We start from the raw sequence: 21517 nt of genomic DNA, 5'->3' as shown, positions 1-21517 counted from the left end.
CCGGCAATCTTGAGAATTGGTAGGGAGGCTTTTAAGTACCGCGGCACCTGTAGTGTAGACTTGGCGACTGGTCACGTGTGTTTTGCTCCAATGCCTTCCCCCTTATGAGATTCCTGCTTGCGCTGAACATTGATCCTCGCAGGCGACATCGGCCGTCTGGCTGACTACGCGCCCTACCGCGGATTCCTGCAAAGACAAACCGACCGCTTCAAGGCCGTCCTACTCATCCTCGGCAACCATGAGTTTTACGGCCTGTCGATCGCCGCGGGGCTGGACAAGGCCCGGCAGCTGGAGCCGGAGCCCTGCGTGCACGGACGGCTGATCGTTCTCAACCAGGGACGATATGACGTCCCGGGGTTTGATGTCAGCGTGCTGGGCTGCACGCTCTGGTCCCACGTGCCTGATGGATCGCGGGAGATTGTGCAGGCGAAGATTCAGGATTTCCGGAAGATCGAGGGGTGATACTTGATACTTCGAGGACTTGGGTTTGAGGTTACCAGGAAGTTGAAATGAAGGGGGGTCCGGGGGTTCTCCCCCGGGATACTTAATACTTCAAGGACTTAGGTTGAGGGGTACCAGAAGGTTGAAAAGAAGGGGGGTCCGGGGGTTCTCCCCCGGAACGATATATTTTAGGGTTTTATATTGAGGGCACAGTTGAAGTATAGGTAATGGTGATGTTTCATGTATTGTATCTTACCGTGCTGTAATAACTGGGGTGGCAGCCTCAGGCGGCAGTGGCGGGCGGTGGAAGGAAGGAGTGGGGCGATCTCCCCAACAAATGCCTCGAGCCCGCTTTTTATCTACTCGCCATCCCCTCGCTTGGCCTCGTTCCATCCTCCGAAGAAAGCAGTGCTTTCAATTTACCTGTCACATCAACCCATCAATCTTGCTTATCCTCTTGCTTCTCTCTCAAAAAGCACACACATCATGGCTGGGGACGACACCCAAAATAACAACCAAGACACCTATCCCACCCACCATAACCACAACCAACACCACCACCACCACCATCACTACCACGGCTGGCCCGAAGACGACAATCCCTTCGTCGCGATCCGGCGCTTCGCCGACGAACAGATCTCCTCCGTGCTGCAGTCCGTAACCGGTCTCCCCTCCTCCATCAACCCCCCGTCGGAACGCTGGGCCATCTTCGACGACCGCCCGCGCGACAACCCTCACAACCCCAGCAGCCAGGAAGACAGCGACTGGGACCATGCCCCGACCGTCGCGGCGCACCACCACCACTTCTACCCGCGTAACTACCGCAGCGACGCCGACTTCTTCTTCAACTCCTTCTTCGACCGATTCTGGCTGGACGCGGACACGGACAATGACGACGACGAATTGGGGACATCGCGGCGCCTCCTCTTCCAGCCCTTTGCCCACCGGCCCATGCTGCACAACCTCATCAGCGACGCCTCGCCCGCCTGGCCCGTGCCCTACCTGATGTTCAGCCCGTACTCGCCGCTGCATCTCGAGCGGCGGCGCGACCGCGGGGAGAACAGCCGGGGGGTGTTTTCGTCGCTGATGTCGTCGCTCAGTCTCTCCGAGGGCGATGCTGATGCAGCTGCGGAGCCGGAGCCGGAGTCGGAGCCGCGGTGGCGCGAGGCATTCGAGGATCTTCTGCGGCTGGAGAACGGGAAGCCCATGCTCGAGCGGGAGGACATGACTAGTACCAAGACAGCGACCCGGGAATCCGGAACGGAGTGGCTGCAGGGTCTCGTGAAGCGGGGCAGTCTCGGCGACCGGTGGAAGTACGTTTCCGGTGGTTCTGGCGGTGGTCAGCCGTCGTGGTCGACGATCACCTTCGACAACTCGCAACTCCTGCAAGACGAGAAGATCCCGACGAAGAAGGCGGAGGTCATCGACACGGAGGACCTTGCCCAGCCGGCTGGCGGGGCCGACGCGCTCACGGAGCAGGATCTGTACGACCGGTTCCTGGACGATCTCCAGGCCCGCGAGCAGGCGTTCGCCCGCGAGATCCACGAGAGTCCCCTGCTGCGCTTGTTGCTGGACGACCGCCGCCGCTTCAGGGAGTTGGCGCCGCGCGAGGGGCTTTTTGGTCGGCAGCAGGACGACCAGCCTCTTACCGGTAATGAGAGTGAAACCGCGCACAAACCCTACGTGATCACCACGCAGACCCGCACCGAGCGCGTCCGCCTCCCCGACGGCGCTATCCAGACCAAGACGATTCGCAAAAAGCGGTTCTCCGATGGTCGCGAGGAGACGAATGAGTCGGTTGACGTCGTGAATCCGCGGCAGGGCGAGCAGACACCGCAGCTGAATGGGGATGGTGGCGCCGACCAGAGCAAGGACGGTTGGTTCTGGAAGGGCTAGTTTGGCGGTTCTGCTTCCACTTTCTTTCGCCTGCCTGGCCAGGATTTCTTTCCACATTATTCCCATCTGTCTTCTTGTTTGCTTGGTGGTGTCGCTTAGCGTTTCTCGTCTTGTATTACCATAACTCTACACTGCATTGAAAATGTTTCTTTTGTCTAAGTCGGGTGTGTGGAGGCACATGCAGCATGCGTGTCTAAAATAGTCATCAGTTATAAGTTAATTGATTTGACGTGTGGCCGTTCATTAAGGTTGGAAGTTAAAGCATGGCAATCATTGCTGTATGGAATTTCATCGAGGTATGAGGTCCATCCGGGGTAAAGTAAAGTATAATATAGCATAGCATAGCATTCTCCAGTATCCCGTCAGTGTCAGTGTCAGCATCGGTGTACATTGTATTTTATACATTATATACCCACCTACCCACGAATAAATCCAATGACAACTCACTTGTACCGCGACCTGCTATCAGGCCCTGGCATGGTCCTCCACGAGGCAGAAAGAGCCCAGTCAGCGAAGTCCAGCCACAAACATTATATGCATTAAAACCTGCCCGCTCGGTATATCTACCTCCGACATGGTGTAAAGGTTAGCATACCTGTCTCTCACACAGGAGATCGGGGTTCGATTCCCCGTGTCGGAATCGCGAGATCATTTCTTTGTTTCTTTTTGTGCGGTTGTTTTACCCCCGGTTTTACCGGGGTGCGGAAGGCGAATTCGTCCAGTCCATTCAGGGCTGGGCTGGGCTGGGCTGGGCTGAAGTGCTTCGCATGCATTGCCGGCATTCAAATCAATGGATTGCGCGAGCACGGACTCAGGCTTTCCTACAGCATGCACCTACACCTACTTGAGAATGAGATCAGGAACACTATCAACGGGTTCCATAAACATATCATGATATAGCCGGCCATTACCCATCATTGTATTGTGCTTGCTCTGTAGTCTATGCCCTGCCCTGCCCTGCCCTGCCCTGACTGAGTATCGTCATGCTAAGCATAGCTAACTTAGACCACCGTAGAGCTTTGGATCGAACATCTACATCTACCAACTTCTGCATCTACCCCTGACGTGACCTCCCCCTTTCCCCCCTCCTCTGGGCAGTAAGCAAAGCAGCCTCAATCAGCCTTCACGCTCTTCTTCTGCGCCTTGCCCGCCGTCCACCCCTTCTCCTCCCAGTAGGCGACGCTCTCCTCCATTTTCTTGTACGCCCAGGTGAACGGGGGGTCTGTGTCGGATCGTTAGCCATGACGAAAGCACTCATCGCCCAGCCCAGTACCCAAAAAGCCAGGCCTCCCAGGAAGAAACGCCAGCGAAGAAGGGAAGAAACGTACAAAGGAACTGCCGCAGGTCATGCCGATTGTCGTCCGGCGAGTACCCCTCGGCGTGGTAGCTGGGGGTCAGCACGGTCATCTTGTGGCGGTTGATGCTGTAGTTATAGAAAAAGTGGCGCGTCTTCTCGTACACCTCGCGGGGGCTGAGCTCGTGGCCCCATTTGTGCAGCAGGCGCTCGTACATCGACCACGGCCCCAGCTTGGCGACCTTGCGCAGCTGCCCGAACACCGACAGCTCGGCGTAGGTGACGCCCATGTCGGCCTCGTCGGACTGCACGTAGGTCTGGGTGATGGGCTCGAGCTCGGCGGTGGGCGTGGCGTGCAGGAACTCGTGCAGGATCGGGAGGGCGAAGGCGGTTTGGGCCCAGTGGATGAACTTCTTGAGGTCGACTTTGCTGATCGAGCCGATGGGGTTGAGCTGGCGGGGTTAGCTTTGGTGAAGGGGAATCGGGTGAAGGGGACGTACGTCGGCGCTGCTGGCGTCGTATTTGGTTAGGTAGCCGCGGAGACTTTGATGGTTAGTGTACGGCAATGGCCAACGGTGGGGAATGCTCTACACACCATTCTGCGAGATTGTTAGCACCGATCAGCCACAGGATTGTTCGGGGAAATACCATCGACGTTGGACGATCCCAGCACAAGCAGCCCTCCGCCACCCGGCCGCTGGCGGACCGTCGGAAGCATCTGCGCGAACAGATAGGAGAGCACCATTCGCAAGCGGGCCTGGATGTTCTGCAGCGCCTGGTTCTCCGCGAAGCTGCCGCCGTGCACCTTGAACTTCGGCTGGAAGTTGGTCACCACCGTGAACAGGTTCGTGACGGCGGTGACGACCGTGTCGAAGTTGAAGTCGATGTGGTAGGAGCCGATCTCCGCGGCCAGGGTCTTGGCCCGCTCCCGGGTCTCCTTGCTGGAGTTCTGCGTGCCCATGTAGTTGGTGTGGAAGATGCGGCTGGAAAGGTTTAGTCCTGTCGTCGGCGAGTTGATAAGGCGGTGCTTACTTGCAGACCTCCTGGCTGGTGGACGGAAGCCAGGCTGATCCCTCCGGCTCCGCGCAGAGCCGACGGACATCCTTGATCACCTGCTCATTCCCCTGCTGCACCGCTTTGACGACCTCCCTGCACATGGAGTGCACGATGATGGCCGTCGCACAGCTGTCGATGCCTCCGCTCAGAGGAACGAAGTATCCCGCTGCTCCACTGCGGCGAAGGTAGTCCCACAGCCAGCAGGCCGGACCGAGGGCGATCTCCTCCTCTGGGGCATGGTAACGGGGCTGAAGGACCTCAGATGGGGCAAGGCCAGGATCAGCCTCCTCGCCGGTACGCGACAACCTGAAATCCAGATCGAGACGGACGAAGGGGGTTTGCCTGCTGGCCTGCATGCTGCGGCTCACGCTGGAGCGGTATGAGCGGACCTGTCCGAGTCAGCCGACGCCCCCGCTCGAGGAGCAAAAAGAATACCTCTTCAATGTCCACAGTGGCAGTGACAACCTCGACGTCGTTGAGCGAGAATTGCGAGCCCTGGGCCACGATGTTGCCGTTGACGACGATCATCGCACACCCGTCGTAGTACAGCCGATCACCGTCGCAGCCCTGCTGGTTAGCGTACAGATAAATGCCACCACTCTGCAGACCGATCAGCATCTTAACCACACCCAGTCTGGGGATATTCTCACCAATTTAGTCGCCTGCGTGATAAGGTTGACGCGGGTATCGAGCTTCCTGAGTTCGTGGTGGCTGCCCGACGAGTTCGAGATGATCTCCACGCCGGCGAGACCGTAAGGGATATGGGGGCTACATCCATCGATCAGCACGGCCTTCGAACGGGCGGGGAACCGGATTACCCATTGGGAGTGAACAGCTCCTCGCACGTCTCCAAGCCCAGGCACGTATCCCTGGTGCTGATGACTGCATCACCGAAGGGCACCTTGTACTGGCCGGTGATCTTGCCGACGATCTGCTCCAGGTAGTAATCCTCGATCTCCTGGGGGCGTTGCCAGGGGGTAAAATGTCTCATCTCCCGATAGTTGCCATCTGCATGAGATCGTCAGCGATTTGCGCATCGCACAGCATCTTCATGGAGGACCCCACCATTGGCAAGCCACATCTTCGGCCGGATCAAGATAATCTTGCGGTTGAAGAAGATCACCCTAGTCTTGTCAGACTACCCTCGTATACCCGCGAAATAGCAAGCTCACCGGCAATTGTACCGCACGTTCCGGTGACGAACGGGCATTCTACCATCCTGTCAGCTGCCGTCGCAGACCAGGCTGTCTGACTCGCGCAACTCACCCAACATCGACCACGATATCCTGACAGTCGGGGTGGTCGATGATGCGCGCCAGCATCTCCCACGAATGCAGGAACGTGTCGCCCTCGATGAAGGCGTCCAAGCAGCCATAGCCTAGTCCGGTGTCAACGAGTTCCCTTCAAGAACCACAGACCATAGGCGATATACCGGTGATCTCCAGCTCCGGACCGACGCGCAGGGTGGCTCCGGCTGCCTTGGCCTGGCGGATACTTTCGATGATGCGCTCAGCATTGCCCTCGAAGTCGAGAGCCCATTGGTTGAGCGAGCTGCAGGTGGGATGGTTAGAACGGGGTTGCACGCAAGCCAACAACGCGGAGGACCCACGTACCATGTTGCGAGAGTGACCAGATGGCCCATTGTTGGAATTAGAAAGTGGCGAACCGACCGATTGGGAGGTGAGGATTGACAGGCTGCAGGGTCTTGGGGCGTGATTGATAAGAGTTGGAGAAATGCCACTGCCCCCCGGTAAGTCGTCGAGATGCACGGTCACGTGTGTGGGGTGCTTCCTGATTGCCCCTCAGTGTATGGGTATTACAGTTCCATAGCCCACAATGGACTTCTACCTCGGTGTAAATCATGTAATTCAAATACCCGTGGCGCAGATCCTCGGCACGAAACCAGCTGATTAATCCATCGTTATCGGAGAAGAAGTACAAATACAAATGCTGCAAATGCCCCAATGCCTCCGGGTTCGCAGTTTCTTTTCCTCTGACTCGTGCACTGGCTGTCCTCAATTACTCTTCTTCTCTCTTACCACTGCAGGCATCGAGTCCTGCATACCCCTCCCTCCATCACATCACATCACATCATTTAAGAACTACAACCACTCACAATGACCAGCACCGACTCCCTAATCCCCAACCCCGCGCACATCCAAGCCGAAACCATGCTGGCCCGCCAATTCGGCCGCGAAACCGCCAACTACTTCTCCAGTACGTCCCTTGCCCTTGCCCTTGCCCTTGCCCTTGCCCCTCAGAATCCCCCTTAAAACAGCACCCTCCTCTCCCCGCCCTCAAACCTAACCCAAGTGTCCTAACCGACAAAGGCTCCCCCCTAAACCGCCTCTCCTTCCTCCGCTCCAACCACCCCTTCCTCTCCGCCGCCCTCAACCACCCCTCCACCCGCTTCGTGCTCCTCAAGGACCTCGCCCCGCTCACCCAGACCGCCTCCCCCGCCTCGCCCTACTACGCCCGGTACGACGAGATCCAGCCCCTCGTGCCAGCCACCATCTACGACCAATCCGAAGAGGAGATTCTGGCCGCGTACGACTCGCGCAAGCCGACCCTCGCGACGCCGATTTTTCTAGGGCTGGATGAAAGACCCCCTCCCAAGAATGAGGGGGCGGCAGCATCATTCGCGTGGAAGATCTACGCCGGGACGCCGTATTTCGCGCTGGATGTGAGCGGACCGCGTGGCGGGGAGGAGGAGACGCAACAACAGCAGCAAACGAAAAAAGTGGTGGAGGCGTTGGAGGCGAAGGGGTTGAGCTTTTTGCAGGCGCGCGTGGTGATGAGTTTCGGTGCCGATCAGGGTATGTCCTATGTCCCCCTTTGCCTATTCCTAATTCTGTGGTGCTGGATGGGTGGATGGATGGAAGGCTGATGTGTACTGACCGTGTCCGGATGTAGCGGCGATCTACGCGCAAGCGCGCGCGCTGATCGACTGGAACACGCGCAACACCTTCTGCGGGACGTGCGGGCAGCGGACGATCGCGGTGCACTCGGGGACGAAGCGGGCGTGTCCGGCGACGGACGCGGCGCGGCCGGCGGCGGGGCTGCCGGCGGAGCGGCCGGCGTGCAGCACGCGGACGACGATCTCGAACCTGAGCTTCCCGCGGACGGACCCGACGATCATCGTGGCGGTGATGTCGGCGGACGCGCAGCGGATCCTCCTGGGGCGGTCGAAGCGGTTCCCGCCGAACTGGTACTCGACGCTGGCCGGGTTCATCGAGCCGGCGGAGTCGGTCGAGGACGCGGTGCGCCGCGAGGTCTGGGAGGAGGCCGGCGTGACGCTGTCGCGCGTCGTCATCCACTCCTCCCAGCCCTGGCCGTACCCGGCCAACCTGATGATCGGCGCCATCGCCCAGGTCAGCGACGCCGCGCACGAGACGATCAACCTCGAGCATGACCCGGAGCTGGAGGATGCCAGGTGGTTCGACATCGCGGAGGTGGAGGAGGCGCTGCGGAATGGGGTCAGTGCGCTCGGCGATGGGCCGGGCCCCGAGTATAAGGAGGGCGCGTTGCGGTTGCCGCCGCCCACGGCGATTGCCAACCAACTCATCAGAGCGGCGATCAGTATAGATCTCCTTGGCGGGGAGAAGAACTCGAAGATGTAGAATAGATTAGACAGGGCCTAGACATTTGCTGTGCTTCGTGTGGGTGGGGGGTCTGTTTTCTGGGGAAGCGAAATGTTGTTCACGTTTTATATACAAGTACATGGTACCAACACCTCACACAATCAACACAATTCTGAGTGTTATTGCTGCTGTCTACAACATCTGTTCATCCTATGAGCAAGCCATCGCTATAGCTTCCGGACTCAGACATCCTCACTCTGGCCCTATAGAACGCTTTAGTCAAAAGTGTCACTTCAGAGATTGGCGTACACAGTACCGTCGCGGAGTTCGTGGATACTATCACGGCTAGTCGGCGAGCCCACCTCGGCGTACCGCCTGCCATCCCGCAGCTCATGGATCGTGATGCGACGGTGCGATTTGCGCCGCCGAGAGCCCCCGGCCCCCCGGTTCGAGGTCGACGAGGCTTCGCGCATCTCGCCGCCGCCGCCGCCGCCCGTCGAATTCACGCTCCCCGCGTCGCTCAGCCCGGTGACGCTGTGCGGCGTGGCCTCGCGGCTCTCGCGTTCAACCGACGCCTGCAGCTGGTGGTCGGCGACCATCGCCATCCCGTTCTCCAGGTACCACTGGCGCAGGTCCGTGGCGTAGCTCGCCTCCTCAGGGCCGTATTCGACCGGCGGGCCGGAGACCTGCGGGTTGGCGCCGGCCGCGGTGAACACGGCCCAGGCGCTTGTCTCCACGCTGGCGAGCATCATGGCATGGTTGAAGCTCTTGACCTGGAAGTCTCGCAGGAGGATCGCGTCGCCCTCCGCCACGGACGGCAGGGCCGTCTTGTTGGGCCGGAAGATCTGCGCGAAGAGCAAGGTACCCGCCAAGGAAGGGTCGGTCAGCCCCAGCGTCAGGATGTAGTCTTTCTTGCCGGACGTTGCCCGGATCACGGGTCGCACCTCGGCGACCGTGGAGATCGTATCGATGAGCCCTCGGAAATGGTCGACCAGGGTGGCCAGCGGCGCGAAGTAGGACAGTTTGCTGCGCAGGCCCGGGTAGTTGCGATTCAGGGCGACGATGCGAGACACGTCGCCCCCAACCAGCATCACCTCGTCCTCGCTGTGCGTGGCATAGACATCGGTCTCCCTACCCACGTGGCCGCCTTCGTCTTGGTGGAATTCCTTCTGCGACGGTGCAGAGGCATAGCTCTCTGTCTCGGAGCCTTCGTCTACCGAGACGAATTCCTCGCTTTCGACATCCTGCATATCTGCATCTACCTGTGTGGGCTCAGGAGTCGGCGGTATTTCGTTTGCAGCGGTAGCTACTGACGGAAGCTTTCCCATGCCGATCAGCTGTGAAGGCTCCGGGGTGATCAATTGGTGGTCAAGTGGGAGGCTTGGACTTTGGCGACTCAAATCAGCGGATATAGGCAAGCTCTCCGAGGCACCATCAAGCGACAGGCCTGCATCCACTGGCTGCTGATCTGCCAAGGCTGTTTCATCATCCTCGGGTTGGATTATTGTATCAACCAGGCTGTGTTGCGAATCAGGTAAAGGAATTGCTGCTGAGAACGTAGCCGACTCAAGGAGTGCAGGGTCGATTGGGAGATCAGCCGAATGCGTGAGAGGGCCAGCGCTGTGGTCGACATGTCCAAAATCAGGTCCACTCGACGAAAAGAATTCTAGACTTTCGTAGCCAGGGCCGTGGATTAGCGTCGTCGTTTGAATTTCTTGAATGCCAGCGGGACTTTCTGGGTTCTGGACTGGGTCCACATCATGATATGGCACAGGCACAGACCCTGGCTCGTGGACCAATGCTTGCATATGGTCAGCCTGATCGACTTCCTCTGCGACGTGCTCCTGAACGTATGATTCCTCAAGCTGCACAGTATCAACCTCTTTGGCTTGTGCCTGCTCATCCCCAGACTCTTCGGTCCCAGTGTGTTGTCGCATCACACTTTCCTCGATGAGGATCTCCCCTCTCGGTTGCTCGTGTTCATCGACCGGCAATCCCTTCATCATTCCCCCGTAACTAGCATCTTCTGCTTCTGAATGTACATTCACCATGTCCTCATGGACTGAATGGTTGTCGTTTTCTCGCTCTTCCAGACCTCTTTCCGGCTCTTGTTCCTGCCCATGCCTTTGGTCTTGAATCGACCGTTCGTCAATCTCGGATCCAACATCCCCTTCAGCATCTTCGAGCTCAGCATCGAAAGTATAGGGAACATTTGTCTCTTCATCCTCGTCGACCATGTCCTCGTCGTGCATATCTTCCTCGTCTTCCATATCTTCCTCATCGTAAGCCTCTTCCCCATCGTAAACCTCTTCCTCATCATCATCAACGACTTCCGAGTCCGAAGCCTCATCGTTAAATTGTCCTGATCGTTCGGCGCTTGAAACACTTGCACCTCTCGGCCTTGAGTAAGCCCCAGGGCTCGGCTGTCCAGGCGCAGGTTCATCTTCGCTGTCACTGTCCAAAACAATGATCTCCGGGGAATTCCTTTTCGGCGGGGGCGCCTCGTGCCTGACATCCTCTGGATCCGACTCCGACTCAACACGGTCATCATATCCTTCTCCGTCGTCTTCGTCGTCATCGTACATGTCCTCTTCGTCCAGTTCATCCTCATCCTCGTCGACTTCATCCAAATCACCTTCATCGGACACGTCTTCCTCAAAGTGTTCGGATTCCTCGTCGAAATCATACTGGCCTGCGGGCCCTTCGACACCATGATCTTCCACAGCTGATCCTGCTTCGTCGTCCGATGCCATATCACCATCTGTCCTTGGATCGGGGGTGGGTTCCGCGTCGTCCGCCACATCCTGTTCATGTTCGTCGGCCAGGTCAACCGATCGAGGCTCGGAGCCTTGGCTGGCAAGCTCGTCTTCATGCTCCTCAATCGCCGATTCCTCTCCACTCGCGTTCTCAGCTTCAGAGTATTCCTCTTCATCTTGGAGGGTAGGACGGAGTTCTTCCTCGTGGTCGTCTGTTTCGCCATGGAAGGTCTCATGTTCGATTTCCGTCACGGTCCATTCGGTTGGCAATGAGTCTGCATCCGCCATTTCCAAATCCGCATCTCTCTCTGGCGAAGGAGCTTCAGCAGCCAGGGCAGGTGTCGATACATTCTCTTCCACGCTCCCCGCTTCCTCCACGATTGAAAGCCCCGGGTCTTCCATGAGCAGCTCAGAGACAGGGGCTGGCTCAGCAGCTTCATTGCTGGGAGTACCTGTGGCACCCCCGGTTAAAGGCCCTTGGGCTTGAAGTTCAATAGACTCGATCGCGATCGCTGCACGAGACCCAGCCTCGCTTTCCGCGTGCGAAGATTCCCGGGCTAAGTCTGACTGCGGTGCAGCTAGCTGGAATGGATCAGACGTAGCTGGCTCGGACGTGATTGCAACCGAACCAAAGTACCCCTGCGGGCTATTTGATGAGCTAATCAGTGGAGAGGGAATTGGCAGACCCGGAGAAGGAATCGGATTCAGCCGCGGAGTGTCCGTGGGAAGGTGGCCAGAAAGACTTGAAATAGTCCTATGCATATGCCGCGAGAACTCAAGCCGCCGAGAAAGATCCGGCCGAAGAAATTGCGCATCCGGCTTCGGTTGGGCCTTTTCCGAGGTATTATCCTCACGAGCCTCGGGCGTCTCCGACATTCGGTCTACATCTGAGACTGCACTTGTAGGTTCTTCTTGGACCGTAGGGGCGGAAGGCAGCTGATCGGTCCCGCCGGTCTGAGGCGACACGGGTACCGTCGGGACTTCCGGGGAGCCATCCGCTTCCTCAGCGGCCTCTTCCAACTCCGCCGCCGCTTGGTTGAGCCAGGCCTCGTCGTCGAACATAGCCGTCCAGTCCCCCGGTATTTCTAGATCCTCAGGACTGGCTGGTTCGTCCACCAGCCGCCAGTCATTGCGTATACTGAACCGCGTCCGTTTCCTCCCTTTGCCCGGAACGAATCCATCATCCTCCGCGAAGGGATCAAAGGCCGGATGCAAAGCCGAGCCAGCTATATGGCTTCCGATAGACGTTCTCGAGTGTCCCAGGAACGCGGGCGATTGCCAGGTCGCCGAGTCGAGGCCGCGGGGGAAGGCACTGCCTCTCGGATCGGGGGTAGTCGGTGTGGGCGTGGTACTCTCGGCAGCGGGCAGAGGCGACAAGGGGGGATCGATCTTGACGGTGGAAAGGTGTTGATCGGAGCGCCACACCTAGAACGCAATGAGCCACCACCATTTTCCGGGCTCTCTGTGGGTTCACTCACCTCGACCAGGACCGTGGTCTCGAAATGCACATCCCAGGCGACGCTCTTGCCCGGGGTGAGAACTTTCGGGTCATTGTCGGTCAGCCTGGATCCGTTCAGGCTGAGATACACATTGTCGCCGATCCCAACCTGCGACCTGGCGACCTCTTCCGCGACGTGTCCGTGGAAGACGACCCTCACTTGTCCGCCAGACCGCCGGAGCCGAAAGTCGGGCTCCGCCAGAAGCAGACTGATCGACCGCGTGGACGATGAGTAGGGCCATAGCAGAGCCACTACACCGCGTACAGAGTTGCTGGGTAGATTGTCGAGCGACGGGGCGAGCTGCGCAATGGGGATCGGGGTCGATTGAAGATGTTCGGAGACCGGAGCTTGTTGTTTATCGTGGGCGTCCATCGCTGTGGCCGCTTAGTGGTCATGCGCGTTCCACATTGCCTGATTCATAGGTACTGGCTGTCCTGAATTAAGAATAGCCACTCAGGTGGAGGGATTGTGCAATGGTCGACAAGAGCTGGAGCACAGGGCCAAAAAAAAATTAGTTTCTTGTTTGGATGGCAGCACGCGCGGGAAATCGAAAGGGTGCGGAGAGGAGGAAGGAGGAGAAGGAGAGGTTGTTGCGTCACAAAACTCGGCGTATTGGAGCTGTAATATTACAGACTTTTCTTTGTTGTTGCCGCAGCCCACCGCAGAGTGGAGTCGGTAATGGTATGTCAACCCCATGGCACATTGTTCCAGGCTCTCCCACATGTGATGGACCAGGATTAATTTGGAAAGAAAAACATGATAGAAGTTCCCATGATTGAAGATCACTGTCAGCTTCAAGAATATTCTTTCTGCATGTCGAAGTATAGGGTCGAACATCCAGAACAATTACTTGATCAGCCCATTCCCGATGACGGAGCACGAAATTCCCCGCCACAATGTGGTCATCGCATCGGCCACTGGAAGCCGCCGTGAACTACTACGGACTATAATTTACCTTATCACCTGCGTCGGCATATCTCCTCATCGTGCTCTTTCACAGAAAAATGACACGATCAGGACGGATCAGCCAAATAGCCGTGATCGGCGCAGGGCCCTCTGGTCTCGCCGCAGTCAAGTATGAATTTGCCCCTCCCCGGACCTTGACCTCCAGATTCGACCGCTAATCAATAGCCCAGATACTTGCTTGCGGAGAGATATTTCCAGAAGATCGATGTCTTCGAGCAAAGGGCCACGGCCGGTGGCGTCTGGAACTACACTCCAGGTCCTCTGAAGGACAATCTCACAAGCACTGTACGCCAGACCAACCCCCACCAGCCTCCGGAAGGGCCAATATGGCACACCTCCGAGGGGCGGCAGGAGCCTACTTTCGTCTCCCCCATCTACGAAGCACTGGAGACGAACCTTCCCAAGGAGATCATGCGGTACAGCGACAAGCACTTCGACGCGAAGACGCAAGTAATGCCCAAGCATGCCACCGTGAAGGATTATCTGCATGACTATGCAGAAGAGATCCGGGGTCTGATCCAATTCGAGACCCAGGTCTCGGACGTCCGAAAAGACGTCCTTGGCGCGGAGGGCTGGTCGGTCACCACGAAGAACCTGCGCACGGGAGACACAAGAACGGACCCGTACGATGCCGTGGTGGTTGCTAGCGGGCACTACGATCTTCCGTTCACGCCCGACATCGCGGGCATCAAGCAGTGGAACGAGGCATATCCCGGGGTCATCCTGCATTCCAAGCTGTATGACTCTGCCGAGCAATTCCGTGACAAGAAGGTCATTGTGGTGGGCAGCTCGGCGTCGGGCCTGGATATCGGGAACCAGATCAACCCCGTGAGCCAGGGCAAGGTCATCGTGTCCGAGCGAAACCAGTCGCTTCTTGCGTCCTCCGCGGGGGACACCAGCAAGGTGTATCGTCCTCAGATCGTGGAGTTTCTCCCGCCTGACTCCCACCGCAGAGCCGTTCGCTTCGAGGACGGCCACGTTGAGGCGGACATCGACGCCATCGTCTTCTGCACCGGATATCTGTACACATATCCTTTCTTGTCGGCGCTGGACCCGCCGCTCATCACCAACGGCCGTCGGGTGGTGAACACATATCAGCATCTCTTCTACATCCACGACCCCACCTTGGTGCTCAGCGCCCTTCCGCAGCGAATCGTTCCCTTCCCACTGTCGGAGAACCAGGCGGCGGTTTTTGCGCGGGTGTTCTCGGGGCGTCTGAGTCTGCCCTCGAAAGATGCAATGAAAGAGTGGGAACAGTCGACTGTCCGGGAAAAGGGCGAAGGGACCCCCTTTCACCTTCTCCCCTTTCCTCGGGATGCGGACTTTATGAATTTCTTGCATGACTGGGCGGCAGAAGCCGAGCCCCGGCCGGGACTCGACAATGGAGGCAACGGCAAACCGTGCAATTACTGGGGCGAAAGGGAGAGGTGGATTCGAGGGCAGATCGCGGAGATCAAACGGACGTTCGGACAGAAAGGAGCCGAGCGTGGGTTGGTCAAATCTCTCGCACAGCTGGGGTTCGATTTCGATAGATGGAAGAAGGAGCAGGAGAAGGAGAATCCGGCCGGTGCATCTCGTCTTTGAAACTCATCAAGCCTAGATATCCACTATTAAGAACTTCATTAAACTTAGATAAGCATTGCTACGCGGAATACGAATACAAATTCTACGCACAACCTTGCTATGACAATGACCAGCCCCAAGAACAATGGGTAACGAAAGAGATATCTCTCCAGTTCTTGGTAAACCTGTCCCGAATCTCTCACAACCCACGATCAACCTGGCAACCTATAGTTCCGGCTCAAACAAGGCAGCCTCCTCATCCCACCACTTGCTGAAAGTGACCAGTCTCTCAGTCCGCTCTTTAGCCATCTTCAGCCCCACGTCCGTCTACAGATCGAGTCAGCCTCGTCACTTCCCCACGCAATCGCCCCCTCTCCACAAACCAAAAAAAAAAAAGCAAGCACATACCTTCATCATCCCCTCCAACTTCACCAACTTCTCATCAATGTGAGCGCGCGACCTCTGCATACTCGCATCCGGCACCCTCGCACCCCCATACGTAAACATCCTGCCCACCCCAATCGCGCCCAGGGCATCCAACCGATCCGCGTCCTGCACCACCGCCAGATCCGGATAATCCTCCAGGACCTCCCTCACCTTCTCGGGGTTTTTGACTTCCGTCGAGTACGAAACATGGTTGACCACCTGCTCGACGTGCTCGATCTCGTCCTCCGCGATGCCCGCCTGCCGGAGCACGACGGCGACTTTGGACACCGGCTCCTCTCCGGAGGTCGACGGCGGTGGGGCGTATTTCTTGTCGTTAACGTCGTGGAGCAGGCTTCGTTCGGGATGCGATGCGTAAGAGATGATACACCGCGAAAAGGGGGGGCAGACTTACGCGCTCAGAAGAATGAGGTCGGGTCGGTACCATTCGTGGCGCTCGGACTCGGCCTCGAACTCGGCGGCCAGGATCTTCGAGGATAGGGCGACGACGCGCAGGACGTGGTGGAAGTCGTGGGAGGCGTCGTACTGGCTCATGTGCTGCTGGACCGCGCCGGCGACGGACTCGAAGACCGCGTCTTCTTCGACGAGGTACCGCCCGTAGTTGGACTGGCGGGCGGCCTGCAGGATCTGGCGGAAGGTGTCCATGATGGGTTTTTGGGTGGTGGATTGTACTGTCCTGTACTTGAAAGTAGGCGGTTTGGTGTGCTGTGGGCAAGGTTAGAGTTGCATGGCTTGTGATAGGGGTTTTCTTGGGGATAGGGCACTGACATGGATAATCCTAGGTATTAGAGGAGGATTATGAAGACAATTTCAATGGTTGGGGGTTACGACTTCGCTTCAAAACTCTGTATTGTTGCTGTTGTTGCGGGCTCCTTTTTTTTTTTAATATTTTGTTTTTCTCCCCCGCCCGCCCTTTGATGAACCGATTTCTCCGCATACAGTAAGTTACGGAGTATCTCGATGGGATCTAATCAGCGGCCCGGATCAAAGAGGTCTAGTCTGTCCCTGCCTAAGGCTTCCAAGAGGGGCTGCCTGTCTGCAAGGACTCCTGGGAACCACGACGTGCTCTCCCTACCTAGTTCGGGGTGATTCCAATCGTGTGCGAAGGCCAGTTCTGACCATGAGCTTAAGACTTACATTTCGAGCAAAGCTTCTTATCATTGTTTGCCTATCTTGCTTTTGGCTGGTTTCGACGAGCTTAGGGCTAGGGGTATCCAGTCCGGACTGTCCCTTCTCATGGAGCTCCTCACCAGGAAGCATACAGGAGCGGATTACGTGAATCAGGGTCTTACTACTATGGGCTTTGAATTATGATCAATCAACGAGCCAATATATTACAGGATTATCTGCAACACTAGAACCCTGTAAGGCTGCTGCTCGACTTTGAACATCTCTTTGTCGCTCGGGTTACTGATACAACAAGGCTGATAAGGGACGGTTATGGTTCAGGTGAGGATGCTTGAAAGACTTGCGTTCTCGACTTGGAACATCAGATCGATTAGTGGCTAGCAGCCCGGAATTCATATGCTAAGTACAAATGTGATGCTGTACCTAATATGGTGGGGAAGATGGACCTGCCTCCAATTCTCCGTGTAGACCCCTCTTTTACCGAGACAAGTAGAAAGGCTATGAACGAACCGACACAGACAATTGAGGAACCTTCTGAGCGATTCCAACATTGTAATACTCTGCTTAACCCCGGCTTATGGAGGCTGACTCTACTCGTTCCCTTCGTCCTTAGCCCTAAATGACTATACCCGAGGAGCATCACCGGCCGTTCCGCCGGCATCCCTGTCTGGTCAACCGTCAATTCCAACGGGGGGAGCGCAGAATCTTGTGAAACCGTCTCGAGGCTAACAAAAGCTAAGACACAAGCGACTCCACAGCTTCAAGAAAGAAATCAATCCCAATCAACCGATCCTTAATCGGTAGCAACCTCGGGGCCTTCTCTCCAAGCTCCGGATGACCGACTGATAAGGACCATCACGTGCCGGGGATCGCCCACGTTGTTTCCCGTCGACCTCCTCATCAACCACCACTTTCATTCACTTTCACTGCCTTTCAACCCTCCCCGAAGCCCGCCTACAGTCCCCTTACAGACCTTCCCCCCCCCACAAGAGCGCAGTCTTCTAATTGCAATCACCGTCGCTCCTTCGGACTTAACACCTCTCGAACTATCTCCGCCGCACTCCCTTTTTAGCACCCAGCGTTTTATTGTTCCACTGTCACACCACCATGGATTATCCCACCTCGGCCATGCTTCCAGTCCGCGCATAATGTGGCGCAAGCGCAAACTGTCCCCTCACCAAGACAACAACCACACCAATATATCACGCAAGAAACGCTGGAAGGAGAACTATACTATCGTGTCGAGCGACGACTCGGACCACGAAAGCAATCCCCTGGACGACGACGAATACTATATCAACTGTATACTCGACGAGACGGAGTCTCAATACCTGATCGATTGGGAAGGACCTTGGGAGCCCACTTGGGTAAATATATACATACGATCTCTCTGTGATAGGGCCCTGTTCTAACTGCTTGAATGTGTGGTCAGGAACCAAAGGAGCACGCCAACGAACTTGCTGTTGAGACCTGGGAAAAGGCGAAGAAACAGAGGAGTTGCGCTCAGAGTGAAGGCACACATCCGAGTAATACTCCAACGACGCAGTTCTCTTCCTCCCGCTCACGGACGCACAGCGCGGAGCAGCTGGTTACCGACCCTGTTGCCTCCGCACCCTCTCCGGAGCACACAAACAACGACCCGGGTTCGCCTTTGTTTGTCCCCTTCGACGGTACACCGGAGTTGCAGACTACTGAGGCGTACGGTTCGGCTCTGACAAGCCAGTCGAACACACATTGTTCGGCGCCGCCCGAAAACACGCCGCGACCTTCATTCCGCGAACGCCAGTTGCAGGTCTTCCAGGAAGTGCCCGCAACACCCGTCCCCACCGAACTCCGCCTGCCCGGCGAGTCTCCAGACGCTCGATCCGTAGAATATTCGCGAACGGTGACCCCTGCCGCCAACTGTCACACGTGGGAAAACGTTAGTGTGGTGAGTACTGTCCTGCACGAGGGACTCTATCAAGGCAACACTGTCGGCTCTTCTGGATCCCAGCGGCCGGTAGATCGGGTAGCAAGCAACCACGCGAGCGCCGTGGATGAAGTACCGGAGACGCCATTTGGCCCATTCAGTAATTCTGAGAGTCAAACGGCGCGTCCAGCTCCCACATTTAACAGCGCAAGCTCGCAGTATTCAATAATCTCTACCAAGAACCCTCTAAGCGCAAGTACGCCTGTCTCGCAGCAGTTTTCATCACTTCATTATCTGTCGCAAGGTGATATTCATGAATCTAGTCTATTCTATACTGGCTAACCGTTGGACAGGTAGCAATAGCGCTGGTCGCTTAGGTTCTATACCGGAGTCAGTCACGGCGCGTGTTTCGCAAGCTACGAAAGTCTTGTCTGCCAGTAAGCCAAGCTGCGAACTCGCCTCCGTGACGAACACACGGGAATCATCTGTGAAGATGGATGGTCAGGACAAAAAAGGTATGTCTCTAGCGGAGACAATGGAAAAATACAGCCAATTCGAAGGGAGCACTCCGAGGGAGAAGCTCCGAAATGCATATGCCCAGCTGCGAGCGCAGAGTGCGGTACCCCCGGAGCCAAGCGCCACGCCATCTTCGGTGGGTGAGGCTGGCGACATCGAACCATCGCCCGTCGCTTTGCCCGAATCCGCCGCCCCACTCAGCGTGAGGATCGACAAACCCTCGGCCCTTCATCCTGAACATCATTCTCCTGTGGAACCCCCGCCTGTCATCCCCTCGCCACCCCTGGAACCCGCACACATGGATCCCACTCAGCTCCACGATATACACCACGATGTACACCACGATGTACAACATGATGTACAGACTATTCAGCCGCATGCGTTATCAGTCGACCATACCGGGGAGTCGATTCCAGGATCTGTTCTGCTTGGTCCATCGGAATTTGCCATCTCGCTCCCTATGGACTCGAGGGTCAAGGATGATTACGAGCGAGTCCTTACCAGCGAGAGTGATTCCATCCAGGAATTCATCAATGGCACTAGCACACAAGCAGACCAGGTACTATGAAGCAGCCCCCACCTGAGCCTTGTAGAAACTGACCATCCCACAGCGCGTGCGTCTACTGCCCAAAATAAAAGAGGTTTTAGAGTGTCTGAGCAATGTCGCCACCCATCCAGACTTGAACGTCACCAAACATCTCAACGACTCGCAGGCGGACCTGCGGCAAGAGGCTTCATGGGCGGAATACTCGAGTGCCAAGTTCCTGCTTCTCTCCTACCTCGTGGGGTCTATAAGTGATCGCGACATACACTTGGTCATCATGGTGAATGGCGAAAAGACCCAGAACGTGGTCGAGCGGTTCCTGCTGGGCAAAGGCCTCGCATATACCCGCCCGCGCGAGGAGATGGGTCCTGGCACGAATGTCGAAGTGTCTCTGGCCAAGGGCCCGCTGAGCTTTGGGGTTCAGTCAACTCGCAATGACGGCATCGTGGAGACCTACAAAGCCCCTTCTGCAATCATTGCCCTAGACTCCTCATTCAACACCAAGATCCCCTCGGTGGAACACATGCGGACCACATTCGCTCGCCACGGGCATCTGCTTCCCGTCGTCCGTCTGATCGTGTCCAATTCCAGCGAACACATCGAGCTTTGCTTCTCCAGTTTACCCGAGCTCCAGCGTGTGCATCTGTTGTTGCAATATACCACGCGTCTGAAGAACTCGGTAGGCGACCTCCAAGACGATGCGCTTGGGGTATCTGAAGACGCAGAAGAGCTTGTCTCGTATCTGTCGTCCGACAACTTCAACGCGCACTGGTCGCTACCGGACATTGAGCCTCTGCACATTGTGGATCTGGAAGCACTACAACCCGTGCCTGAGGAGCCACCAAGCCGACCGGATGTTGAGTTTTCACCCATGGCCACACCTCTCCTGCAGAAACGCGCATTCGTAAGTTCCCGCTCACCCGGACGCAAGTTCCCCGGACCTAAAACAGAGATCACACAGACGGAAGACTCCAGCGAGCAAACCGCCAAGCGGCCCAGGATAGAGGAACCGCAAGATGCCAGCCAACTCACCGAGTCGACCAAATTCCCCAGCCAGACCCTCGACGGCGAGCTCAGATCACTGGAGAGCAACCTCGTTCAGTTCCGTAGTTCGCATGCGAACGAAGTCCAGAGACTCGAGAAGACGCTCGCTGAAACCCAGGCCCGCCTGCAAGAACGCGACCATGTCCTGGAGCAACTGCAGCACCGCTACGAGACGCGGACCAGGGACTTCCACAAGCTGCGCCGCGAAAGGGACAAGCTCGTCGAAGCCAAGACGCTGGCCGAGCAGCGCAGCGAGAAGAGTAAAGAGGAGCTGACTAAGATCAAAGACGAGCGCACGCAGCTGCGCCACGAGCTCGAGCAGGCGCGCGCGGCCCTGAAAAGCGATGCCGGCAGCATGGCCGCGGAGCTGGAGACCGCGCGCGAGGAGATCCGCCGCCTGACCAAGGAGAACAGCGGGCTGGAGCGCAAGGCAGACTACGAGGCCAAGCAGACCGAGTACACGCGCGAGCAGTACCAGACCGCGTCGAACGTCGCGGCGCAGTCCAGCAACGAGAACCGCCAGCTGCGCGACGAGAACGAGACCCTCAAGCGCAAGGTGGCCGGCGACGCCAGCCGGCTCCGCGAGCTCAACCTCCAGCACGACGAGGCCCGCCACCTGGCCCGCACCCTGGAGCTGGAGGCCGCGCTCGCCTCGCGCGAGGACCTCCTGCGCCGGAAGGAGGAGGAGCTGCGCGAGATCCGCAAGAACCGGCCCTCGACCCGCTCGACGAGCACCCAGCCGCGCAGTCCCAAATGGACGGCCAGCCGCCCCACCAGCCCGGGCATCAACAACCATGGCGGGAATGGTTCGTCTCTGAGCACGGGGCGGGGCAGTGCGCTACGCTTCAGCTCGGAGATGACTTTCTAGTCCAGCGGCTGC

At 57.3% G+C, this 21517-nt stretch overlaps 7 protein-coding genes and 1 non-coding gene across 8 annotated transcripts; 5 read left to right on the top strand and 3 right to left on the bottom strand.

Annotated features, from left to right (window-relative positions):
* The first annotated feature begins 864 nt into the window (after window positions 1–864).
* BO66DRAFT_388883 (uncharacterized protein) lies at window positions 865–2706 on the top strand. Its single transcript, XM_025646664.1, has one exon. The coding sequence runs from the start codon at window positions 928–930 to the stop codon at window positions 2335–2337; it is 1410 nt and encodes a 469-aa protein (XP_025507587.1). The 5' UTR covers window positions 865–927; the 3' UTR covers window positions 2338–2706.
* A 199-nt stretch (window positions 2707–2905) lies between these two features.
* On the top strand, window positions 2906–2977 carry BO66DRAFT_t49. The gene has a single exon. It is a non-coding gene; the product is annotated as a tRNA-Glu (tRNA).
* Window positions 2978–3449: 472 nt separating this feature from the next.
* On the bottom strand, window positions 3450–6388 carry BO66DRAFT_468616 (glutamine-dependent NAD(+) synthetase; the record flags this gene model as incomplete). Its single annotated transcript, XM_025652665.1, has 13 exons — window positions 6301–6388; window positions 6120–6238; window positions 5954–6065; window positions 5860–5898; window positions 5753–5811; window positions 5506–5695; window positions 5338–5455; window positions 5123–5287; window positions 4664–5076; window positions 4280–4614; window positions 4132–4178; window positions 3666–4083; window positions 3450–3559 (listed from the first exon to the last, which is right to left on the bottom strand). Exons 1-13 carry the CDS (start codon window positions 6327–6329, stop codon window positions 3450–3452), a joined length of 2154 nt encoding a protein of 717 aa, XP_025507586.1. The 5' UTR covers window positions 6330–6388.
* Window positions 6389–6624: 236 nt separating this feature from the next.
* On the top strand, window positions 6625–8366 carry BO66DRAFT_366909 (NAD(+) diphosphatase). Its single transcript, XM_025645271.1, has 3 exons — window positions 6625–6904; window positions 7018–7503; window positions 7601–8366. The coding sequence occupies exons 1-3, from the start codon at window positions 6805–6807 to the stop codon at window positions 8305–8307; spliced, it is 1293 nt and encodes a 430-aa protein (XP_025507585.1). The 5' UTR covers window positions 6625–6804; the 3' UTR covers window positions 8308–8366.
* Window positions 8367–8561: 195 nt separating this feature from the next.
* BO66DRAFT_398609 (uncharacterized protein) lies at window positions 8562–12895 on the bottom strand (the record flags this gene model as incomplete). Its single annotated transcript, XM_025648652.1, has 2 exons — window positions 8562–12449; window positions 12503–12895. 2 exons carry the CDS (start codon window positions 12893–12895, stop codon window positions 8562–8564), a joined length of 4281 nt encoding a protein of 1426 aa, XP_025507584.1.
* Window positions 12896–13387: 492 nt separating this feature from the next.
* Window positions 13388–15148, top strand: BO66DRAFT_468613 (putative flavin dependent monooxygenase). The gene is made up of 2 exons (XM_025652664.1): window positions 13388–13598; window positions 13660–15148. The coding sequence occupies exons 1-2, from the start codon at window positions 13528–13530 to the stop codon at window positions 15071–15073; spliced, it is 1485 nt and encodes a 494-aa protein (XP_025507583.1). The 5' UTR covers window positions 13388–13527; the 3' UTR covers window positions 15074–15148.
* Window positions 15054–16395, bottom strand: BO66DRAFT_205561 (HD domain-containing protein). The gene is made up of 4 exons (XM_025642554.1): window positions 16265–16395; window positions 15891–16201; window positions 15461–15830; window positions 15054–15379 (listed from the first exon to the last, which is right to left on the bottom strand). Exons 2-4 carry the CDS (start codon window positions 16139–16141, stop codon window positions 15278–15280), a joined length of 723 nt encoding a protein of 240 aa, XP_025507582.1. The 5' UTR covers window positions 16142–16201; window positions 16265–16395; the 3' UTR covers window positions 15054–15277.
* Window positions 16396–17772: 1377 nt separating this feature from the next.
* On the top strand, window positions 17773–21505 carry BO66DRAFT_435234 (uncharacterized protein; the record flags this gene model as incomplete). The annotated part of the gene is made up of 4 exons (XM_025650831.1): window positions 17773–17991; window positions 18057–18837; window positions 18887–19608; window positions 19661–21505. 4 exons carry the CDS (start codon window positions 17773–17775, stop codon window positions 21503–21505), a joined length of 3567 nt encoding a protein of 1188 aa, XP_025507581.1.
* Window positions 21506–21517: the final 12 nt, after the last annotated feature.

This window comes from Aspergillus aculeatinus (genome assembly GCF_003184765.1).
Source record: "Aspergillus aculeatinus CBS 121060 unplaced genomic scaffold BO66scaffold_6, whole genome shotgun sequence".
NCBI lineage: Eukaryota > Fungi > Ascomycota > Eurotiomycetes > Eurotiales > Aspergillaceae > Aspergillus > Aspergillus aculeatinus.
Note: the sequence above shows the minus strand (reverse complement) of the source record. Positions and strands in the feature narration are given on the sequence as shown.